Source organism: Oratosquilla oratoria, chromosome 14, assembly GCF_046742065.1.
Source record: "Oratosquilla oratoria isolate Oo_2021 chromosome 14, ASM4674206v1, whole genome shotgun sequence".
NCBI classification, from domain to species: domain Eukaryota; kingdom Metazoa; phylum Arthropoda; class Malacostraca; order Stomatopoda; family Squillidae; genus Oratosquilla; species Oratosquilla oratoria.
Window position 1 is genome coordinate 27,165,296 of NC_134790.1, and position 24,521 is coordinate 27,189,816.

Genomic DNA, 24,521 nt, shown 5'->3' on the forward strand with positions numbered 1-24,521 from the left:
GCTCTGAGTCGAGTGGCAGATTGTACAACCTCTATTCAAGTGGTACCAGAGTGGAACATCATTGATGTGCTCTGAGTCTCAGAAGCTGAGGATTTTCGAGAGAGGTATACTATAAGTATTTTACTTAGTTGTATTATATGGGAAGGGGAGCTATGCTCATAGTGACCCCTCGGCGTCAATGACCATTGATGTTGCGATGCTAGATAAATCCCAATTATTCAATTTGTAGTGACCTGTCTTTGTATCTCCCAGCATCTAGTTTGTTCTTAAATTTTTGTATGGTTTTTGCACACACTATTGTTTCGTCCAATTTGTTCCAGACATCTGTGTGGAAAACTACTTTTTTCAGATCTCTTCTATAACTATCCTTTTAGAGTTTCTTTTCATGTCCTCTTGTTTTTCTCTTATCCCACTTTCATAAGTCTTCTCTATTAAGGATTTCCATGCCTTTCATGATGGAGATACTGTGTAGTTTGTCCCATAATTTGCGTACATCTTGCCCTAAATGTTCCTTTCCACTATATAAGGTAATGATACATACATACATACACAAACGCACACACGCCAAACACATGCACCCCACACCCCACCTCGCATACATACACACACACAGACACACATGCAACCCCCTACACATACATGCATGCATATAAATATGTGGAATAGCTTGGAAGGTGATATTGCCCAAGCTCAAACAATGCATGAGTTCAAATCTAAATATAATTGGAAATTAACGATATAGATTAAGTTGAAACCATACATGAATTTGAGTCTAGATATGTTAGAAAATTAGAGAATAGGAGACAGGACCCAATGAGCATTGCACCTTTCCTTTATACTACAATTAGGTAAATACATACATATACCAAAGGCTTTTTCCCCCTACACAAGGGGTAGCCAAAAAGAAAAAGGCATAGAAACCACTCCCACCCATTCCATTTCCCTCCACCCTCCCTCTTATCTTGGCACCTCCTGGATGATGGGTCATCCCTGCATCCTGTCCACTGCCCTGGGACAGAAGCAGTGTTGCAAGACAGCACATCCACAGCTTGGCTGCTTCATAAATTCGGCGACCCTCCCTCTCCGTCCCCCCATGCAGAAAAGGAGAAGATGGGGAGAAATCCAAAAATTAGGTAAATACTTGAAGTTAAATATGAAATTTGGAAAGTAAGAGGCTGGGCCCCATCAGTATTGCTCCATTCCTGTACACTCCAATTAAGTAAATACAAACAAGTATTTCTTCATCATTATGGGGAAAGGATGGCCCACTCCAACTGCTCTAAAAGAGTCAACAAAATCAAACACCAATATTACCTAAAGTAGTTGAAGGATTGGGGTGGGAAACATAGGGTCTTGTTAAAAGTGGAATTTGGAAAGTCATTTAGTGCAAAATTTAAAGTGATTTAGTAAAGAACTAGAAAGCAGTTTTGTGTAAAATTGGTAAATAACTATGCAAAATGAAAAAGAAAACTAAAATTCAGAAGGTAGGTGAAATTGTGAAATTGATAACTGTAGATGGTCATAGGAAAATTGGTCTTGGCACCGAGTAGGAATAGGATATTGATTCTTGTAGATGTATAGACCAACCAAGCTGAAGAATATCCTCTAAGAATAATTTACTGATGACAACAGTGGAACATACGAGGACAAAGAAGACCAAATGCACTTGCTCAAGGGGCACAAATAGAATACTTAGAATGCCAGATATGCATTCATACATACATACATACATACACCAAGGCTTTTTCCCCCTTACAAGGGAGGTAGCCAAAAAGAAAAAGGCATAAAATCATTCCCACCCATTCCATCCCTAAATACACTCCACTCCCCTCCACCCTCCCTCTTATCTTAGTTATGGGATATGAATAATTCATGAGAATACCCAAAAAATAAGCCTGATAACGTAAAAAGAGATTATGAAATGTTAAAAGAAGGAAGAAATAAAGGTATGAGGACAGGGTGAGGAGAAATAATGAGAAGGCTATAGAAAACAAAATATTAGAGATCAAAGAACAGAAATGGATAAATATACACACACAAAAAAAAAAAAAAAAAAAAAAAAATACATACATACATATACCAAGGTTTTTCCCCCTTACAAGGGGGGCAGCCAAAAAGAAAAAGGCATAAAATCATTCCCACCCATTCCATCCCTGAATACACTCCACACCCCTCCACCCTCCCTCTTATCTTAGCACCTCCTGGATGACGGGTCATCCCTGCACCTTGTCCACTGCCCTGGGTCAGAAGCAGTGTCGCAAGACACAGCACATTCACAGCAAGGCCGCTTCATTAAATCGGCGACCCCCCCTCTCCGTCCTCCCATTGCATAAAATGAGAGGACGGGGAGAAATCCCTTCGGGCTGCGTCAAATTTTGCTCACACATACTACCTCACCCCCCATCCACCTCATGCTATCACAAATAAAATAAAATAAATAAAATAACATTCATATACCAAAGGCTTTTTCCCCTCTTACAAGGGAGGTAGCCATAACAAAGGCATAAAAACCACTCCCACACACTCCACTCCCATCCATCCCCTCCCCTCCCTCTTATCTTGGCTCCTCCTGAATGACAGGTCATCCCTGTATCTCGGCCACTACCCTGGGTCAGAAGTAGCGTCGCAAGACACAGCACATCCACAGCAAGGCCACTTCATTAAATCAGCAACACCCCCCTCCCCTTCATTCCCTCAAGCATAAATGGAGAAGACGAGAAAAAAAAATTTAAACATTGAATTGCCATTGCCTGAAGTCACAGCAAAAAATTAACACAGGACAGACTAATTTAAAGATGTTAGGAAACACAACTTCACATATTTACATCAATTTGTGGCCAACAAAATAAATTGAAGGCAAAGTTGAGATAAAAGAAATGGATCCCATGAGCAGAGCCCCAACCATTTATATTACAGTTAGCTAAATGCAAATATACAAAAGGTCCTTCATCTCTTAAAAGAAGGTTAGAGGAGTCTATTTCAGGTCTAGGTAATATTGTCCGTGAAAATGTAAAGCTATCTCACTGGGGAGGATAGTAATTTAGATTGGACTATGTTTCAATTTTTTTCTTTGTCACTGTACACCAGATTGAGCATACAAATACTACAACAATGAAAAAGTATAAAGTGTACTCGTGCATATATATATTGGTCGTGAAAAACAATTTGGCAACTTTGGAAAAGAACACATTGTACGAGAGCTTTCACATATATTGCATATCACAGCTTCAAAACTACTTGAAATATATTTCTATGCTCTTTAAGTTTTCTTGATAGAAAGGCTTTCAAATTCAAAGGTACCAAATTATCCTTCAATTATTTCCTTTTAACTCAACTCTTATGCTGCAGTGCTCCCAGCCTGTCAAAAGTCCTTAGTGAAGCTTTTCACACTTTAGTCCCACAACAAAATTTTCATCTAAATCTTAACTGCTTGCAAAAGAATGTTTAGCCTTTGTACTTACCTGTAAACATTTCAACAATGTCATAATGTCCTGAGAATATTGTGGAACTGGGTTGAACTAAGCAAGGTGTGATATTTTCAGCCCACAAGTAGGCCATCACAATTTTTTTCTATCACTAGTTTGTACACTTGAACATCAAGTCATGCACAATACATGTAGTGGGTGGCTAGAACAGCTGGGGTTTGGGGGATGAATGACAGCTACATATTTCCTTTCTCAATGCTCTTCTGCAATACACTGATAGCAGAGGCATATCATGCTGGGCATAAGGCAAGCTAAAAGGTTTATTTGACAACCACAAGTATTGTTATGATCTTCCAAAGTGCTTGTGCTCTATAATATGGCATGAAATTTTTTAACGAAAAAAATATATATATTTTGTAAGAAAAATTTCATTTGCATGGACAGTCCTTTGGTGAGGGATGTCGCAGCGTAGGGGTCAAGCAAAAACAAAAGGATAAAGAAGAAAAGAAAACAAGTAAAAATGTGCAAACATGCATAAAATGTGCAATGAAAAATGCTGTACAAAAGTTAATGTGATTAAGTTTATTTATGTCCACAGCCATAAAAGATAGTGAGGTAAGGTTTTACTACACTAAGCACCATTTTAATATTTTGCTCACTATTCTGTATTTACAAATTATTGTATTACCATAAGCAAAACACATGCATTTTTTCCTTTTAAACAGGGCTACATCTTTGGTGCTTCCATACCTGTAATCTTTCTCATCTTACATATAAACTTCTAGCTTTCTAGCCTGCATTTCCACTTGAGTTACTTACATATTTAATAATAAATTCTAATTTTTTTTTATATAAAAATCACTGGTTTCAGTTACTGAGCACAGATTTCCAACCTTTAATATTTTCAAAAGTTCAAAGCCATAATGTGTCCCTAGAAATTGAAGGTTACTCTGGCCAGTCAATATATATGGCAAGTACAAAGGTAACTGCAAAAATATACATCTTTGGATTGCCAAGGACAAAAGACATGTAATATGTTTCTTTCTCTTCACTGAACCAAATAATTGTGAATTACCTTCTCAACTGAGAAAAATCTGGCCTAAATATCAGTGAATAACTGGAAAAGTTATGAGTTCTTTATTCATACTCATTAAAAATACTTCAATTTCAAAGATGGGAAATATCTCATAGCTGCTAAATGTAGGAGTAACCATTATAAAAGTAGAAGCTGTGGATTTTGTCTTTTTGTGTAAATCTACACCTTCTCTTCCAAATCCTACATCCTAAAATCACTGCTATCCTGCAAATGTTTATCCTTCCTAACAGATCTTTCGGAAGCTCCGAAGTTCCCATTGGCAATCCTAAACTATATTGTATTATGCAGATTATGTTGTTTATGAAATGCTGTACCATGCTACTAACACAGAGCCAAGCAAACACTCAAGTAAAAAAGCAAATCAGTAAATCAGCACCACCAATTCAATGTCTTTTGGTTTTCACCTGATGCTGGCCATTGCTTCCGCTAGGTCTTGGGGAACTAGTTCTAACAGCAACACCCGGTGATGTCAGTGTATTACTGGATGTTGCTACTGGTGGCACAGGATCGAGGGGTGGAAGGCCCACAATGGACCTCACAGAATTTGGAACGTTGTTGGAGTTAGCAATTTGCTTATATATTCCTTCTGCTTTGCAAAGTGTACTTTCTAAGTCGATACGATGTGAAATATCATTGATGTGCTGTTAATGGAAATTAAAAATTAAACATACACCAGTAAATAAAAAATACACATGAAATATGCCAATTGAGTTTGTAAACAAATTTACATATATATCATAACACCAAAACAATGTAAACCAGTAAACATAACTTCAGAAGGCTAAAGTGGGTGAGATGTCAAATGGGTTTTAATGAGTATGAAATAGGATTTTGCTTTTTTCAAATCTCTGCACCATCCAAATGCCCATTGGGCCCAATTTATTCTATTACAATGGTAATAACTGGACTATGCAGAATGGTGCATAATCATTAATAACGGTTATGAACAGTTTATTTTTGAAAATTTCCACTTGCTATTTTTGGACTGCAGGTAACAGAAACAACTCATTAACAACAGATGCAACTCAAACCTTAAGAATTTCTGTAAATCCGAATGTGTTCTCCATAATGGTTGTCTTCTCTGTGTCAAGCAAAGCCACGGCAATAAGCAGATGGAAGTTATTGCAGGGCTTACCCGTCCATAGCACTTCCCACAACCTGTTAAGAGAAAAGAAATTTCTGATACTGGGAAATGAAAGCTACATGTAAACCTGGCCACCAAGTCAATGAACTGGGGCAGCATTTCCAGATGTAAGATTGTTGATAGCAGTAAGATGATTCTTTCCAATGCCAGTCTTGCAGGGCCACCACCTGCAGATCCCCATCAGATGTATCATTGAAGAGGTACAGGAGAAAGGAGAGATAGTAAAAATGGAGAGCAGGTAAACAGTCCTTTAATCTATCTATCTATATACCAATCGACTTCTTCACCCTTATAAGGGAGGTAGTCAACCAAGGCATACACCCTCCACCCACCATCCATTTCCCTCGTCTTAGCATTCCTTTAACCACTTCCGTACGGTGATGCCTACATAGGCGGCACGAGGAGCAAGTGGGTACTCGATGATGCCGACGTCGCCTTCTTGATTATATTTATTGTAGTCGTACCAACATAATTTCCATTCTCTCTACACTGGCTTCATCAATTTTCTATGGTTATCAAAATACACGGGTGAAAGAGAACGAACGATTGAACACCGACTTTATTTTTTATAATGTGATTATTATGACGCAACATCGCACGTTGGACAGCTAATGCTGCCAGACGTGCGATGTGCCCCGGAGTGAAGAGCTTAAGAATGAAATTAGAAATTAGGCTGGAAGTAAGCATTAAGGGTGAGAAACTGGTGGAAGTGGATAGTTTCAGATACTTGGGTGCGAATGTGACAGGAAAGGGAGGAGTGGGGGTGGAGGTAGAATGTAGATTGAGAGAAGCGAGTAAATGCCTTGGTGGATTAAAAAGTGTAATGAGATATAGACATCTGGGAATGGATGCTAAGAGGAGGTTATATGAAGGAGTGATTGTGCCAACAGCAATGTACGGGGTAGAAACATGGAACATGAGAGAGGAAGAGAGGAGTTTGAATGTGTTTGAGATGAAATGTCTGAGAAGTATGATAGGGGTTACTAGGCTGGATAGAGTGAGAAATGAGGAGGTGAGGAGGAGAACAGGGGTGGAAAGGGAGCTGGGAGATAGGGTTGATGAAAGAGTATTAAGATGGTTTGGACACATGGAAAGAATGAGTGAAGAAAGATTAGTAAAAGAAGTTTGGAAGGCGGAGGTGGAAGGAGTGAATATGAGGGGGCGTCCTAGGAGGAGATGGATGGATGGGGTGAAAGGGGTATTACAAAAGAGAGGAATGTCTGTAGTGGAAGGACAAGAGAGGACAGAAGATAGGGATGAATGGAGAAGGGTTGTGTATAGATGATGCTGTGATGCATGAGGGGGAGTGGGTGGGGGATGGGGGGTGAGGAAGTATGTATGAGAAAAAATTTGACACAGCCCGAAGGGATTTCTCCCCGTCTTCTCCTTTCCTACATGAGGGGACGGAGAGGGGGGGTCGCCGAATTTATGAAGCGGCCTTGCTGTGGATGTGCTGTGTCTTGCGACACTGCTTCTGACCCAGGGCAGTGGACAGGATGCAGGGATGACCCGTCATCCAGAAGGTGCCAAGATAGGAGGGAGGGAGGAGGGAGGAGGAGGGTGGAGGGGAGTGGAATATATGGGAAATGAAATGGGTGGGAGTGATTTCTATGCCTTTTTCTTTTTGGCTACCCCCCATGTAAGGGGGAAAAAGCCTTTGGTATATGTATGTATGTATGACACTGTTGAATACTGTGTAGCTCTGGTGTGGAGGTGCCTCTTAAGTCCCTGAACTATTAACTGCACATAACTTTACAAATGTTCAAACATACTATAAAAATCACATTCATATATACAAAGACCTTTACAAGAGGAGTTGCCTTATGCCCTGGCTCTACAAAGGAGTAACATATGAAGGGGGTTCTTACTCATTTCATTCCATTCCACTTAATTGCCTTTTATGAAAAAATGGGAAATAAAATGCCAGTACTGTTGTCCCCCATCACAGAGTGTATATACATATCCCAAAAAGGCTTTTTCCTTTAAAAGAGGGGTGGCTGAGTCAAAGCATACACCTACCCTACATTCATCCAAAACCCAGTCATCTCCCCTTCTATCTTAACATTTTATGTACAAAGAATCATTCCTGTCCAACACCACACTACTTAGGTCAAAAGCAATGCAACATGACACAGCACCTCTACAGAAGAGCCTGACAGCCAGAGCTTGTTTACCCACACTGTTCCATTATATGAGCACCCCTCCACCTCCCTTTTCCACTTGAAAAATTTACAGATGATGAAGACATCCTCTCTCTCTCAAAGTTCTTCTTCTTGGTTTTTTATCTTTCTATATCCCATGGGTTTTCCCCCCTTACAAGGGAGGTGACCAAATCAAAAGGCAACCACCCATTCCACTCCCATCCACCACCCCTTGTTCCCTCTCATCTCAGCTCCTCATGGATGATGGGTCATCCAGGTTTTTTATACACAAAAATGTACTGAACAGACAAAAACATCCCATCTGGCCACATCATTTCTTCATCCATTAACAACCACTCTCCACTCACTCCTACCTTTTGCAGTCTCTCTTCCCTGCTTAACATCCAATGCTCCCTTCACCCTATCCATCCACCTCATTCTTGGTCTTCCATTTTAACTTCACTTCATTCCCTTAATTATAACTAAATATAACATTACCTTAACGTGTTTGAGTAGCTTAGTTCCCGCTTAAACCTCACGAGAAGCCACCTAAAGCAGAAGTAGAGATTTGAAGAGTCACGAGCTTCCAGATATGACATCAATTCTGGATCAACAACCCGTAAGAGCTGATGAAGGTCTAGCAGTTGCTGTTTCATTCCTGATTGGTCAATGTCAAAGTTTCGGTACTGAAAAAAAAAAAAGCAATGGTAATACTTCAGCAATATAAGGAAACTACAGCAACATACAAGAACTTTAATGAAAACACCGGGGTAGAAAGAGACAGAAGAGAGAGAGGGAGAGGTAAACACCAAAACTAAACACTAACCTACTTTCATACAATTTTAATCTCTAATCTACGAATTTGTTAATCCTCTATATTTTTTAAATGTTATTCATCTTATCAAATATCACTATCACATATTACTTATGTTTATCTGAAGTAATTATAACATCTGCTTATGCTACCCTTAATAAATTTTCTAGGTTACATGTCACAATATATCATATAACTATTGTACTTCTTTGAAGACACTTAATCAACTTACCACTCTGTCCATGAACCCTGCGAAGCACCAGAAAGCATCAGCTTCATTTTGTGCAACATATAGGATCGGAGCAAGAAGATCACTCATTCCCTGAACATAGCCTAGGTCGAAGTTGTACATCACATAAGTCATCAAGACATCGTGTAGTAGGTCAACATTGGGATTCTTCTCACCCTCATAAAATGGGTGATTTCTGTCTGTGCGGTTCACATCTTTTTCTAGAGTAAGAGAAAATATGGTTATAGCCAATTTAGTAGTTAAACATAAGAGATAATTCTATCAAAACTACCGGTTAACATTTTTTTTAACCAAAACCTTAGTCTTATTTGCTTACACCCACAGTATTCAACTATTGTATCTACATATTCTTTCAAAGATATAATCTGTGATAATAAATAAAATGTGTCTGTGTTGTAATTCTACCATATACTTTGCACAAAATGATCAAAGGGATAATACATCCATAACTCTTACATATGAGCTCAATTCCTTTTTTCCTTATACAATAAGATGCATGCCTTCTTCTGGTTTTAGGGCTCTCTCCTTCTCTTTTTTTCTTACAAGGGAGGCAGCCAAAGTCAAAGGCATAAATCCACTCCCACTCATTTCATCCCCACATACGCCACTCCCATTCACCACCCCTCCCTACCTCTATTCATGGCTCCTCCTGGATGACTGGTCATCCCTATATCTCACCCATTTCCCTGGGTCAGATGCAATGCAGCAAGACAGCACATCCATAGCATGGGCACTTCATTTAATTGGCAACCCCCCTCTCTGTTCCCTCATGCAGAAAAAGAGAAGACAGGGAGAAATCCCCTCAGACTACATCAAAATATCATTCACATCTACTCCCTCACCCACCATCCCCCACCCACTCTCTTCCATGCATCAAATCATCATCCACACACACCAGCTCTCCAGTAACCCCTATCTACTGTCCTCTCCCTCCCTTTCTCAACAGACATTCCAATCTTTCCCAATGCCCCTTTTACTCCATCCATCTATCCATCTCATCCTTGATTGCCCCCTCATGTTCACTCCTGCCACTTCTGCCTTCCACACCTTTTTTACTAATCTTTCTTCACTTATTCTTTCCATGTGTCCATCATCAACCTTACCTCCCAACTCCCTTTCCACTCCCACTCCCCTCCTCACCTCCTTGTTTCTCAGTTTATCCAGCCTAGTAACCCCTACCATACTTCTCATGCATTTCATTTCAAAAACATTTAAACTCTTCCTCTCTTATGTTCCATGTTTCTGCTCCATACAGTGCTGTTGGCACAACCACCCCTTCATACAATCTCCTCTTAGCATCAACGTTTCCTCTAATTTTCAGAAATTTGCTTGTGTAAAACTTTGCCTTCTCTGAGAAGTAGGTGTGCACCCATGTGAGTCACCACCTGATCATTTAAGCAAATACACACAATTTGTAAGTTTGTATTACATATTATCCCCACCAAAACAATTACTGGTTTGACAGTTGGCAAGTTACCATATTTCTAGAGAATTTAGAAGTTGATGTTTGGGTGCAATTTCTTTACTGAATAGATTTTAACATCATTTGAAAACCTTGTGTGCACACATTTTTTCTCTATGTGCGCTAGTTGTAAAACATGTACGTGCCCACATGTGCACATCTTGAAATGTTACTTAGCACCCATTCCCAAATGTCTATTTCTCATTACACTTTTTAATCTCCCAAGGCACTTACTTGCTCCTCTCAATCTACATTCTACCTCCACTACTCCCTTTCCTACCACATTTGCACCCAAGTATGTAAAGCTATCCACTTCCTCCAGTCTCTCTCCCTTAACTCACTTCCAATTTTCTGCCATCCTCTCCCCTTGTACATCTCATCACCTTACTTTTATCCACATTTATCTTCAATTTCCTTCTTTCACACACCTTCACATACTCCGTCATTAGCTTCCTTAATCCCTACTCTGATTCTGCTATAAATGCAGTGTTGTCAACAAATGGCTTATCTCTCATTTTTCTCCATTTTCTATAACCACCTCCAATCCCTGGCCCATTACCCTTGCACTCTATTCTCTTTAAGACAAACATTAAACAACTTCATCAGCCAGACCTTCACTGTACCTCCCTTTTTTAGACACAAATTTTAAATACTCTTCCTACTTCTGTTACATGCCCATACTTATGCCCAATACCACTGCAACCTTCTCTTACAAAACAAGTGAAGAATCCACCACTGCCTCATTGAATACCATAGACTTACATAATGATATTTTACGAAAGAGAGTCATGACATTAGTTGCAAAGAAAACAAACGGCCCTCAAAGTTTCTCATTGTTGGTCATGACTGTTGTACTACCAGTGCCATCCAGTTTACAAAGATGTATATGAATTTACATGAAGCACCAATGATTAAATGGGCATATGACACCTAAATTGCCTAACTTGTGTGGGCATGTCTTGTACTGTGTGGTGACTGCAGTCAAGTCTGCAAATACTATGTTCATCCTGTTTGGCTTGGATTCTAATTTGAGTACTAATAGAGGGGTATTGTATCCTGTTAGGCTTCAGACTAACTATAGCCCTGTCTGTGAGAACTATATGTATATATTGTTTATGTTGGTGTGTCTTGGTTGGGTTGGTGCTGTGTATTGTATCACTGAAGTGTTCTGAAGTCTGTCTCGTATCTATATACCAAGAACTTTTTCCCCCTTACAAGTGAGGTAGCCAAGTCAAAGATTAAGTGGAACTTCGTGCTTGTAATGGATTGCACATGTGTATACTAAGTTCCACATCTATCCAGTAAAGTTTCCAATACATACCTATGAGACTCTTCCGATCTCTATAGGCCATAAACCTGGACTCCTGGTCTGCTGATATGGTCTTCCACTGTTGCTTCATAATGAAATAAACATTCTCCTTTTCCTTTCGTCTATTGTGTCGTTGTATGAAGGTAGAATTCCATTCACTGTAGCCCAAGAGTAAGCACCACAGTTCTCTTCTTAATGATGGATGGATACCCTGACACAGACAATAACTGAGTGTTAGAAAAGAACAAGATTCAACATAGTCCCTGAAGTACAGACTGCAAATCACCATGCAGTCAATACCCAAGAAGCAGTAGTAATAGTACAGACGCTCCTCTACTTACGTTCATTCGGTTTACGTTTTTTCGATTTTACGTTTGAACTGACTAAAAAAAAATTGTAAAAAAAAATGAGTGAATTTTTTAGTTTAGCGCACTCTCCGTAGTTCAAACGATACTTACACATGACGCTGCGTCCATTGTTTACATGGCACAAACGACAGACTGAACGTGCCTTGCCTCCTCCTCCTCCACCATCTCAATTTATGATGCTTGAATTTAATTTATTTGAAATTAATGTTATTATTTTACAATGTTATGTGTATAATTAATGGTTTAGGGGTGTTTTATAAGATACGGTAATAGAATTTACGGATGTATAGTACAGTAACAACTTATGTTCATTTTCAACTTACGTTCGGCCGTTCGGAACATAACTAAAACGTAAGTTGAGAAGCGTCTGTAGTAACAGCAGTAATAACAGTAAAAACAGTAATAATAATAAAAATTGTGGTAATAGTGGCAGTGATAATGTCTATATACCAAGGGCTTTTTTCCCCTTATAAGGGAGGTAGCCAAGCCGAAAGGCACACACCCATTCCCATCCACCACCCTTCATTCCCTCTCATCTTAGCTCCTAGTGGATGAAAGGTCATCCCTGTCTCCTGCCCACTGCCCTGGGTCAGAAGCAAATGCAACATGACAGTACATCCCTAGCAAGGTTGATTCACTTAACTAGCATCCTGTCCATCCCCTGATGTGGGAAAAAAAAAAAAAAAAATTATATATATATATATATATACACACACACACACATATACATATATAATATTAATAAACAACAACAGCTGCCTTAAGTTTCAATGACTGGAAACTTGCAACCTCACATTAGATGACAATAGTCCTTGGGCCCTCTTACAGCTCTCCAAATGTGAAAATATGGAGGAAGTATAAATAACACTTATAGGTACCTTGAGCCTAGTCTGGAGACCCAATGTTGCACCATGATGAAAATGAGGGTATTGGCAGGTTTTAAAGATGGGCAAGGAGCAGATGATTCCCTCTAATCTCTATCTTTGGGGAACAACATATAAAACTATCTATGGGTCCTACACTAGTAATCATAGTAATGTTCAACCCCAATTTCTTTACAACAACAACAACAACAAAAATAAATAAATAAAATAAATTGATAAATAAATAACTAGAATAAATAAATAAAAATTATTTACATACATAAATTCCAGCAAACATTTTCCGCTTGTAAGGAGAAGGGCCAGATCAACAAATACATTGACCCCATACAAAACATGCCACAAGTTATAAACATACCCCTCGAAATATTCTTTGTTGTAGATTATTGACTTCCATCACCCGTCCATCAACATCTACAAATTGTTGGTACTCATCATGGTTGAGTGGATCTAGCCGATCTACATGCGGCCGTTCCCCTAACTGACCTTTTCTGGTTAAAACCTCATAACCTGCAGAGAATAAGAAACTGTCTAGTACATATCCAACTTCAACTATATAAAGTGTAAGATCATAAAAAGAGGAGACATAAGAAGGAAGGAGGATGTGGAAGAGGAAAAGAAGACAAGGAGGTAGGATGAGGTGGTGGGGATGGAAAGATAAGGAATTAGGAAGGGAAGACAAGGGAGAGGAGAAGAAAGGATTATAAAAATGACTTGTATGATTATGTTATGAACTAAAATTCATTTTTCAAAATATGATGGCATCTGGGGTGCTCAATAATTGACCAGTTTAGAGCATCACTACTTGGGTATGAGGTTAGAGTGGAGGCAGACTGAAACTACCTGGTGGAGCAAGTACACAGGAAGGGCAGATTACATTAAGGTCTCTGCTTCAATAAGTCCTCTGGAAGGAGGCACTATGCTCTCTCTGAGAGGGGGAGCTCATGGCATTATATTAAATCAATCATGACAGTATAAAGTAAAAGTAAATCTATTGATAGTTTTATTATAATTGGTTAGGGTATTATCATAATTATCATCATCATTATTTTCATAACTTTTTTTTTTAGCATTTGGGCAAGTGACTGACAAAAAAAAATTTTTTTTTTTTTACTATTTTTCCAATCTATTTATACATATTTTTTTCCATTGAGGAGTTGTTTTTTCTCATCCAATCAACTATTACCCAAAATAAGTTACGTGGTTAGAAAGACAAAAGGAATATCCCAATCCTTTTCACTTTCCCACAATCCTTTCTCTCCTTCCCACTTGAACCACATCAAGATTGCACCTCATCAAATTTCCACTTTAAATGCACAAACAACACAGATACAAGTACAACTCTCCTTACCTGGTTCCAAGTCCTCAAGGCCATTGAGACTATTAAGAAACTCTGCAACATCTTCTTCACCCTGATCTTCATGTATGTAGCCTTCTACCCCAGCATATACTACAAAAGCAAACATTCAAAATATGAGATTATACATAGGTTCAAGTAAAGGCAATATTTTATATATCTAGTGCCTTTTTATTTATAAAAATACAGTACCTGAAAGTTTTCATTCTAAAATAAGGTAAATTTTTCAAGTTACTCGTTTTTTTCATCTGATCCACCAATACCTACTAAACAAAGTGACTAAACAATTGACAGAAAAGTCTTTACCAGCTGTTTATGTCCCTTTCACCCATTAGTTCATCTCCTGTGCATTTTTCTCATGTATATCTTCACTTGACATCCTGAACACATATTCTCATGGCCCACCAAGCCTATCCACCCACCTTTTCAAAACATTGGCCTACCATTTACTCAGACAAACAACGAGTACTTTAAAGTGACGATTCTGCACAAAAGTTGTCAAAGAGATTCCTCTCCCTCTTTTCAAAAATTGCTAACACCCTCATCTCTATCTGGAAGTGCAGCCCCAAAGGGCTGACACTCAGTCTTCAGACTAGACCAAATTTTAACTATTTCTTCTACATTTTCATATAAAAAGCAGATAATTGGCAAATGACTCCCTCCTCGTGATAATATAAACCAGTGAGACAGAAAAAGTCCCAAACTAATTCATCACAGACAACAGTTCAACTTTTTTCAGAGAGTGCAGCCCCAAAGGGCTGACACTCCGTCTTCAGATAATATAAACAAGTGAGACAGAAAAAGTCTCAAACTAATTCATCACAGACAACAGTTCAACTTTTTTCCATAGAGTGCAGCCCCAAAGGGCTGACACTCCGTCTTCAGACTAGACCAAATTTTTACTATTTCTTCTACATTTTCATATAAAAAGCAGATAATTGGCAAACGACTCCCTCATGATAATATAAACCACTGAGACAGAGAAAAAGTCCCAAACTAATTCATCACAGAAAACAGTTCAACTTTTTTCCAGAGATCTATAGGAGGGGTTAATGACTGACCACTACCAGCTGTAATGAAACTTGAAACAAAAATTATCATTACCCTTTCCTCTCACTCCCAACATTACCAATTTGTGCAACCCCCAGGTAACTGTATTTCACTGTTAACCCCTTTGTGCCCCAGAAGTACACATGTATATTGTGGTGCCACAAAAGCAGGCCTGTCCACACTGTACACATGTTCTTCTCATGTTTTCATTCCTGGTACTGCATTGTGGGAGTTACTTAGTGCAACTGACAAAATGGGTTAAAAATAAGTATTCTAATTTTTACAGCAAAGCAAAAATGAAGATTTTACACACTACATAAAATAAAGGTTTGAGAATAATAACAAGATGCACCAAAGCTATCACAACAAAACCTGCACTTAGAAAGCAAAATCCTCCCCATAACATTTCATATGAAAATGATAGGCACACGGTTCTATGCCGAGACCCCCCCACCGCTTTTTTTTTCCTCATGGTTTGAGGGGCTGGTACCTGCTTGGACCCCAACCTTGACTGTGGTCCGGAACTGTTCTTACATGAATGCAGGAACCCTCAACCCCACTGGCCCATCTTACTACATCACAGAAGCATAACCAGCTGAATGTTAAAAAAAAATGTAGCTTACTAATCAAATATATACAGTGAGACCTCTCATTAACGGATGTTAATTAGCAGCGCTTGCGGCGTTTTCGCTGTGTTTTCAGTGTTTTGGAGAGGTTTTTGGGTGGCATAGTGATTGTATGCACTAAACAACAGCACCAAAAACAGCAAAAACACCGCGAAAACAGCTAATTAACGTCCATTAATGAGAGGTCTCACTGTATATATAACAACTTATCACCTATATCCAACAATACATCCACACAAAAAATACATTCACATTACTTAAAACTCTACAAGACACCACCAATTCCCACCAAACATCAGCCCCACAGAAAAATCCCTCTCAAGAAAAGCAAGAATCGTACTAGTACATTTGCATCCTGGACACCATCTTGCTCAAAGACAGTACCAGCACAGACCTGGCCATAGAATCAAACTGCCCTAGATGCAACCATCACACAGAGGTCACTAAACACCTTGTCCCACACTGTCCTATAGTCCTGTCTGGTGGCAATTACATGCTACCTGGGAGCAGTGACTTCTGTAAGAGTTCTAGGGCAATGGACTGATAGAGTGATTGACCCTTGCAGACAATATTGTGCCAAAGAAATGGAATTATAGAGGTTAGTAAAGGAGTGGACAATCTACAAAAATAAATAAATAAATAAATAAATAAATAAATAAATAAATAAATCTCTCAAAGATCTCTAAATCCATCCAATTTCAAAAACATGACTATATCATCTCAAATTAGCCTGTTCTATTCTTTCTCCCAATCCCACATGTACACATCTGTAACCCAGTTCTTTCACAATTCCTATCATTAACTACTTTGCTATTGCAAGGTGTAGTCCTGGACCCATCCCAAGCACTTGTGACCCATGAGGCCTCAAGGGAATTCCTCATGGGCCCAGCCACATAAATCACATGCTGCCTGGCCACACAAGTCACACAAACCCTCTTTGAGGAAATGCATGTGCAGTTCACCAACCTAAGAGTGGATCCTGTCAGGCCCCAAGGATGACTAACCAGTGCCTCGACCGGCTGCATTGGGACAGACAACGGTCCTTTAAGGAATGCACTTGCAGTACCAGCATCAGCCCCAGTGATGACTCAACCTGCACATCGCTTAACCATGTGAGGTGCACAATGGTTTTTTGAGTAACGCATGTGCAGTACCTGCCTTACCTCCATCTTGGTGACTCAGCAGTATGAGAAAATTTTGTGCCTGACTTCCCAGGCACTGACTTTGACCTCACACCAATTAAAAGGGCAGGTCATGACCTGGCCTAGGTGTATAAGCTGGACAGAAAAGCCAAAGAACTAGACTACCTTGGGACACAACTTGAAATACATAATTGCCACCTCACTTGCTGTCTCCCCCCTTTTCTCGCACTTAGAGCAAGCCATACTACTGGCACCCAACTTACATACATACATACACCAAGGCTTTTTCCCCCTTACAAGGAAGGTAGCCAAAAAGAGAAAGGCATAAAATCATTCCCACCCATTCCATCCCTGAATACACTCCACACCCCTCCACCCTCCCTCTCATCTTAGCACCTCCTGGATGACGGGTCATCCCTGCACCTTGTCCACTGCCCTGGGTCAGAAGCAGTGTCGCAAGACACAGCACATCCACAGCAGGGCCACTTCATTAAATCGGCAACCCCCCCCCTCTCCGTCCCCCCATGCATAAAGGAAAAGACGGGGAGAAATCCCTTCGGGCTGCGTCAAATTTGCTCAAACATACTACCTCACCCCCCATCCCCCCACCCATTCCACCTCATGCATCACAACATCATCCATATACAACCATTCTCCATTCACCCCTGTCTTCTGTCCTCTCCTGTCCTTCCTCAACAGACATTTCCCTCTTCCCCAAAGGCCCAACTTAATTTCTAATAAAACCCACTACTCTCCCTAGTTTTCCTTCCAGTCAGCCCTAGTAGTTATATTTCACAACTATACATATAATACCATGCACAAAATATATATGAAAACAAGTCAAAGTATACACTTCAAAAGAAAAAAATCACCTATGACCTACAGACTGTGTCGTAGACTTTTGACAATGTAGAGAGAGCAGTGGTGTATGGATCCTTTTTCATATTGTTGATGAAACCCCATACCCGCTGTTGGGTAGACACTCCCCCAGGGTGACGACTCCTAGGAACTAGATTTAGGGATGACAGCTTTTCATCCATTGAGGCCTTGTTTTTTTCAGAAACAAGGAACAAATTGCTGTCTTTCACAGATCTGCAAACAAGTTAAAAAAGTATTAAAGACTCATTCCTACAATAACATCATGCAATGCAAATACATTATCTATCTTTAAATTCGAGTAAATTAATTTAAGAAAACAATAAAAAATAAACAAGATTTGAAACTTTGTATGTATATAATCAGGGTGATGGATGGTAAAGGAATGGATGGAAATGATTGTGCCTTAGCTGGCTACCTCCCTTATAAGGGGAAAGAAGCCTTTGGTATATAGACAGATAATGATTTGCTAAAACAAATAATAAATATCTAAATCTTACTTTTTAACAGCAACGTAGCGAAGGAGAACCTCCACAAAGTTGCTGACATCTCCTGACCGGAAGACTAGAGCTGGATGTGTTGTGCCGTCTCTTTGTATCAAAACCAAACTTTCATCTGGTCCAATCTGACATTTACCAAAAAGAAAAATTAAGATAATCTATTACTGTTACTTGTATACATACATTTACACATGCCAAAGGTCCTTTCCTATTTGGCCAATCCCCTTAGGACTATTATGGAAGTTTATCAGGGCAAAAGTGCTAGTAAACTATATTCCATAACAGTCCTTATAATGGGGAGGGGTGGCAAATTCAAAGCACACATTCACTTCATACACATTAAAACACTGGCTATATTACACATTAAAACACTTCATACACATTAAAACACTGGCTGTATTAATGGCAATGCAGTAAAATTGCACTTCCACAGCAGGACCAGACAGCTGGAGCTAGTTTATCCCTATTGTATGGCAATCCCCCTCCTTATCCACCTCAAATGAATTATGCCGCTGATAAGGACATTCCTTCTGGCTGAATAATCCTATTATATACTCACACTCTCCAATCACTCCTACTCTTTCCACTCTCTTCCCTGCTCAAAAGATATTCCATATGCATCCAAAATTACCATCCCATCCATACGTTTCATTATTGGTCTTTCTCTCAATACCACCCCATCAATATCTGCTTTTCATACTCTTTGCTAGTCTTCATTAAATCTTTCCCCCATGTCCAGACCAATTCAGTGCTCTCTTTTCTATCCTAGCCAAAAATGTTCCCACCTCATTATCTGCCTTGCCTCCAAATTCCTCACTGACAGTTGCTTAGTTGGTCAAGCCTATTTTGTTTTGGTACTGCATTAAAGTTGGATAGTGGCCTTAACACAGATGGTTTTTGATTTTTGCAAAAGGGACTTCTCTGTAGGGCTGATATCTGGGGTAATTCGGTGGAGTATGATGTTTGAGAGAGTCCTAGGGTGCTTGTTTTATGAACCAAGCGAGTGTTTGTTTATTTATTTATTTATTTATTTATTTATTTATATATATATATATATATATATATATATATATATATTTATAGATATATATATATATATATATATATATATATATGATGGAATATAAGGTGTTGATGGTAGGTTGTTGCCACTCTATAAACACACTACCCACAAACATCACTCAACATGTATTTGAAGGATTTAATAAGAAAGCACCACCAGAAATAATAGTTATTTTGACAATACACAAAGATAAGACTATATCACAATAGTAATATCAACTTTCTACACTGCAATTAAAACTAAATTAGTCCAGCTCTGTACGGGGAACATATCTACTTAACATTTAGCCCTACCACATATGGTTAGAATTAACATCTCAGATGTGCAGAGAACAAACTCAATAAAAACACAAAACTAAAGTTCAGTTCTCACCGTATAACTTCGTAGATCTATTAACTCAATGGTTATTGGTCGCACATTCCGCCGTGAAGTAGCTATTTCCACTGAATCTGCAATTTTTTATTTTCAAAGAAAAGAGAAAAATTAATGTCAATTATAAACTTGGCTCCAGGAGGTCCAAGAAAAGAGGGATGGAGGGGGTAGTGAATGGGAGTGGAGTATATCAGGGTGAAATGTGTGAAAGTGGATTTATGCCTTCTGACTTTGTCTACCTCCCTTGTATGGGGGAAAAAGCCCTTGGTATGTATGTGTATGTGTATTTATATATATATTTATTTATATATATATATATATATATATATATATATATATATATATATATATATATATATATATATATATATATATATATATATATATATATATATGACACACAGGAAACCCACAGTCAGAGAAAATAAACTTCGAATAAAGAAGATTCCTATATTTCGGCTATCAACTGTAGCCCTGTGTGTGTATATAAATATACACACACACAATGTAGCATGACACAGCTCTTCCAAAGCAGAACCTAACAGTGGTAGTTGGTTTACAAAATCTCTCCTCTCTCTCTCTCTCTTTTTTTTTTTTTTTTTTTTTTTAAATCTTTCATTCATTCCACTTGGCCAAACCACCTCAACACTCTCTGGTTTAGGCTATCAAACAGGTTTCTTCCGACACTTGTACTCTCACTCATGGGTGTTGGAAGGAAGATGCCTTTCATGTATTTTTAACCCCTTTTGGTGCACAGGGAACTTCCCTTGTCTCATTAATATCATCTGGCAGCATCCAAAAGATACATAAATCATAGATGCACCAAAATGCCTTTTCCCCTTTACAAGTGGGGAGGGTGTCAAAAACAAGGAACACACCCGTCCTTCATCCATAGGAGAAAAATAAATGAAATAAAATAAATAAATAAATAAATAATAATAATAATAATAGTAATAATAATAATAAATATATATATATATATATATATACATACATATATATATATGAAAACATATACATGCATATACAAAGGGCTTTTTCCTCCCTTAACAAGGGAGGTAGCCAAAGTCAAAAGGCATAATTCCATTCCCACCCATTTCATCCTCACTCACTCCACTCCCATTCACCAACCCCTCATCTCTTTTCTTGGCTCCTCCTGGAGCCAAGAATAAATAAATAAATAAATAGATAAATAAAATAAATAAATGAAATAAAACAACAATAATAATAAGAGCATGGTTGATCCTGTGCTCTTCAATAAATTTACCTGAGGTGTTGTGATGTGTAAAAGTAACTGCTGCTGCATTGATAACTGCCCATTCACTGTCTGTGGATGTTTCGTCATCATTACAACGCCACTCTATGACAACACCATGATGCTGCAACCATGAAGAAATAAAATTTATATCTGCAAGCTACCTTACAACAAAAACATTTGAAATTTCTTCTCACCTTTGAGAATCAAATTTCAGTTAAAAAAAATTTTATCAAAAGATGTAATATTAGTCTTGAAATGAATTAAAATGTTGCCCTGGATGACAATGCTACATGTGGAGTATTGCTTCAGTCCTGAAAAAATCAAAGGAAGTGGAGGGAAGAGTAGAACACTTTTTGTTGCATACTATGGGAATATCAAAGCATTTCCCTTGTGTGCTGGGAGCCTACACAATAGTTACGATCTTGGTTACAATTTGCAAACCAGTTGTATTCCATATGAGAATAGTAAATCCAACTGTGCTGATCATATATCTACTGGGAACTGACTTGAATCTACAGTATTCATTGTTTTTACCCCGTGGGGTTGCTGGTTTCCATCATAAATACAGTCAACTTCTACCAGTAAAATAGTTTGTCATTACAACATAATTTGCGTTAACTGGATTAGCTGATACCAGTCTCTAGCTCTTCACTATGGTAATACCCCACTCAGTTGAATAAAACAGTGGCAACATGCCACTGCCGCAGTGTTCCCTCAATGTGTATAGTTTTGTAATATAATAAAATTTGTAATCTTTGCCAAACAAATATATATGTCAATTGTATTCAAATCATATATTGTAAATATTATGTCACACACATGGGTGACAATTATTTTGTAAAATGTATTTATAGATAATATTATTTGCATACTCTTTACAAAGCCTTAATATATTCACTGTATAGTTTATATCATGGCTTACAGGCAAATCAATAACAAGTCCTGAAGAGATTTAAACTTTCATTAATCCTTCACTTAAGGATGATATCATCTACCATGATGTGGTAGCCAACCACATTGAAACTACCTGTAACTACCCAAAATAGAACTTATGAAGGCAGTGCTATGCTAATGGAGTTACAAACACAACACGTGCAATTGCTCATTACCTTTTCAATAATACGAAGCCTTCCTGCAACTGCAAGTTCCTCTGGTGATGTAGGTTTTGTGTGGACCTCATCCTGCTCATATACAAGCTGGAAAAGTTGAGATTGATTATTTGTAAAACCCTGAATAACAGTGGAAAATACCAACAAAAATGTCAGAAGGAACACCTTGTGAGTACAAAGCCTTTTATTCATTGATAAAACCACCAAACAAAACACTGTACATAGAATAATGGTTTAAATTTTGTATAGTATTTCCTGACATAAAAGAATCTAAATTCCAACAAAGACTAACTACCAGCTATAGTACAATATGAACATTAAACTATCTTAAACAAACTAATGTTTTTGTAACTATTTCTTCAACATGGTTGCAAGCTTTGTTAAGTTTTCTCTGGTTAACTTTCAAATTATTTTACTCATTTGTGGAATAGACTGATGGGGGTCTGAATTCATGTAGACCGCCTCCAAGTCAAAGTCCTTCCCTTAAATGAGAAAGTGAAAATGAAAGAGAAAAGAGAAAGAGATTGAGTGTGTGAGTAAGAGAGCGTGTGTGATTCACCAGTCTTAAGAATGTTGGATTCAAGATCAGCAGTTATTCCCTCCCAGAGGAGAGCTCATAGCTTATACATAGCCCTATGTGTAACCCTGTGATTTTACACACACAGACCCCTCCCACACACACATACTATTCCTTGCCCACCATAGTTGAAGTGCTATCTCACAATAAAGAGATGCTGAAATTTTCAGCCTTGGGCGAGACTTGAACTGTGATCACTGAAATAGCACCTGAGCATGGTACCACCACACCACTGAGACATGTGTGTTTTAGTGACACTGTCTCAAGAGATAATAACAAAATAAATAAATAAATAAATAAATAAATAAAAATACAAAATACTAAATACTTGTAGGCTCCTATTGCCCATTAATATATTTTTCATGCTTTTTAAAAGAGCCTTGAAAATTTAGATGAAACTGATGCATGAAAACGTTCCAATAAAGTTTTATGCTTCTGTGATTTGCCACCAGAAAGTAGCACTTTTTATATGGCTTCATCATCGGCAATTACAAATAGCTGACAGGCAGATAAAGTTTTACTAGGATACTTTTATTCTTTATGTAGCCAATAGTCATTAATCCATATACCATTTACATATTAACTATATACCAAAAGGCTTCTTCCCTGCCTCTCAAGGGAGGTAGCTAGACAGATAAAAATTATTATTAAAGGTAAGACAGCAGTAAAATAATATAAGATATTTATCACCATGGCAGTTATTTATGGGAAGAAGTAGACAGCGATGAGAGATTTCCTCTGCCTACAATGCTCAGCTTCCCATTGTTAATACATGTGTATTAAACACTATAATTGTCTATTTATTTCTTAAGGGGGAAAAATCACATCCTACATACATATGATGGTTATAAAAGGAAGATAGATATTATTCCTCTATGAACATTTCATACATGTTGCTTAATTCTGGTTAACTTTCCATTTACTATTTCTCTACACCTTCCAAGTTCTCGCTAAATTGCAAAAAACATTTCAAGAATCAAAAACATTACAGTATCAAAGGCAAATGCAAAATTACAATTTTGAAAAATCATATTGTTAGTCTTTTAATTGTCTGAAAGATATGGTCTTCTAGGAATTAAACTTGTATTGTCCCACTATATAAAGTTTTTGCTATACTTTTACTTAGGAGTTTATGACAAATATCAGTTTGCTTTATCTTCATGTGATTGTAGAAATGAGGCAACTTTAGAAATAATTATTTCAGTTTCAATTAACTCTTGCAAATTTCTAGCTCAAAAATTAAATATAAAAGTCTGACAATATATTACTTTGGATATGAAAATGGTAGAAAAACTCACTAAGGTGAAAGCAAGTATACATGTTGTCTCCAAAGTAAATCCATGTCTGGCAATCAAGGGTGAAAAAGCATCGAATGGTTATACCTGCTTATGGCACCAAAAGTGTTAATCATATCGCCATAAACATATAACAAGGCACCCAACTGTCTAACCCCCCCGCCCAGTAAACACCATTTAAATCATTGCATTCTGCCTTGCTCAATGGAGTTTCATTGAATACATATCTGAACTAACTGGGCCACAGGGTGTTCTGATTTAGGGAGCTTTCCAGTGCTAAATTTTTAATTCCGATGAATGGGATACAATACACATAAATCATGTAAAAATGGCAAAGCTTGGATACAGATGGAATTACTATACTTGATAAAGCTCCAATGAGCAAAATATTATATACTCAATAGAA

The 24,521-nt window shown here is 38.1% G+C and overlaps 1 protein-coding gene across 5 annotated transcripts in view; it reads right to left on the bottom strand.

Moving 5' to 3' along the window:
- Nucleotides 1-24,521, bottom strand: part of Tbc1d15-17 (TBC1 domain family member 15/17) — an 82,398-nt gene that overhangs the window by 45,149 nt on the left and 12,728 nt on the right. For 4 of the 5 annotated variants that reach the window (XM_076197900.1, XM_076197898.1, XM_076197897.1 and 1 more), the window contains 12 exons: nt 22,244-22,330; nt 21,144-21,255; nt 19,877-19,953; nt 18,442-18,566; nt 17,949-18,157; nt 14,242-14,340; nt 13,249-13,400; nt 11,654-11,852; nt 8,853-9,070; nt 8,305-8,492; nt 5,553-5,679; nt 4,926-5,162 (listed from right to left, as the gene is read on the bottom strand). In XM_076197900.1, the coding sequence (XP_076054015.1) occupies nt 4,926-5,162; nt 5,553-5,679; nt 8,305-8,492; nt 8,853-9,070; nt 11,654-11,852; nt 13,249-13,400; nt 14,242-14,340; nt 17,949-18,157; nt 18,442-18,566; nt 19,877-19,953; nt 21,144-21,255; nt 22,244-22,330 (1,830 nt within the window). Of the gene's footprint in view, nt 1-29; nt 5,163-5,552; nt 5,680-8,304; nt 8,493-8,852; nt 9,071-11,653; nt 11,853-13,248; nt 13,401-14,241; nt 14,341-17,948; nt 18,158-18,441; nt 18,567-19,876; nt 19,954-21,143; nt 21,256-22,243; nt 22,331-24,521 lie in introns of all 5 variants that reach the window. The other variant, XR_012967134.1, reaches the window with a different exon arrangement.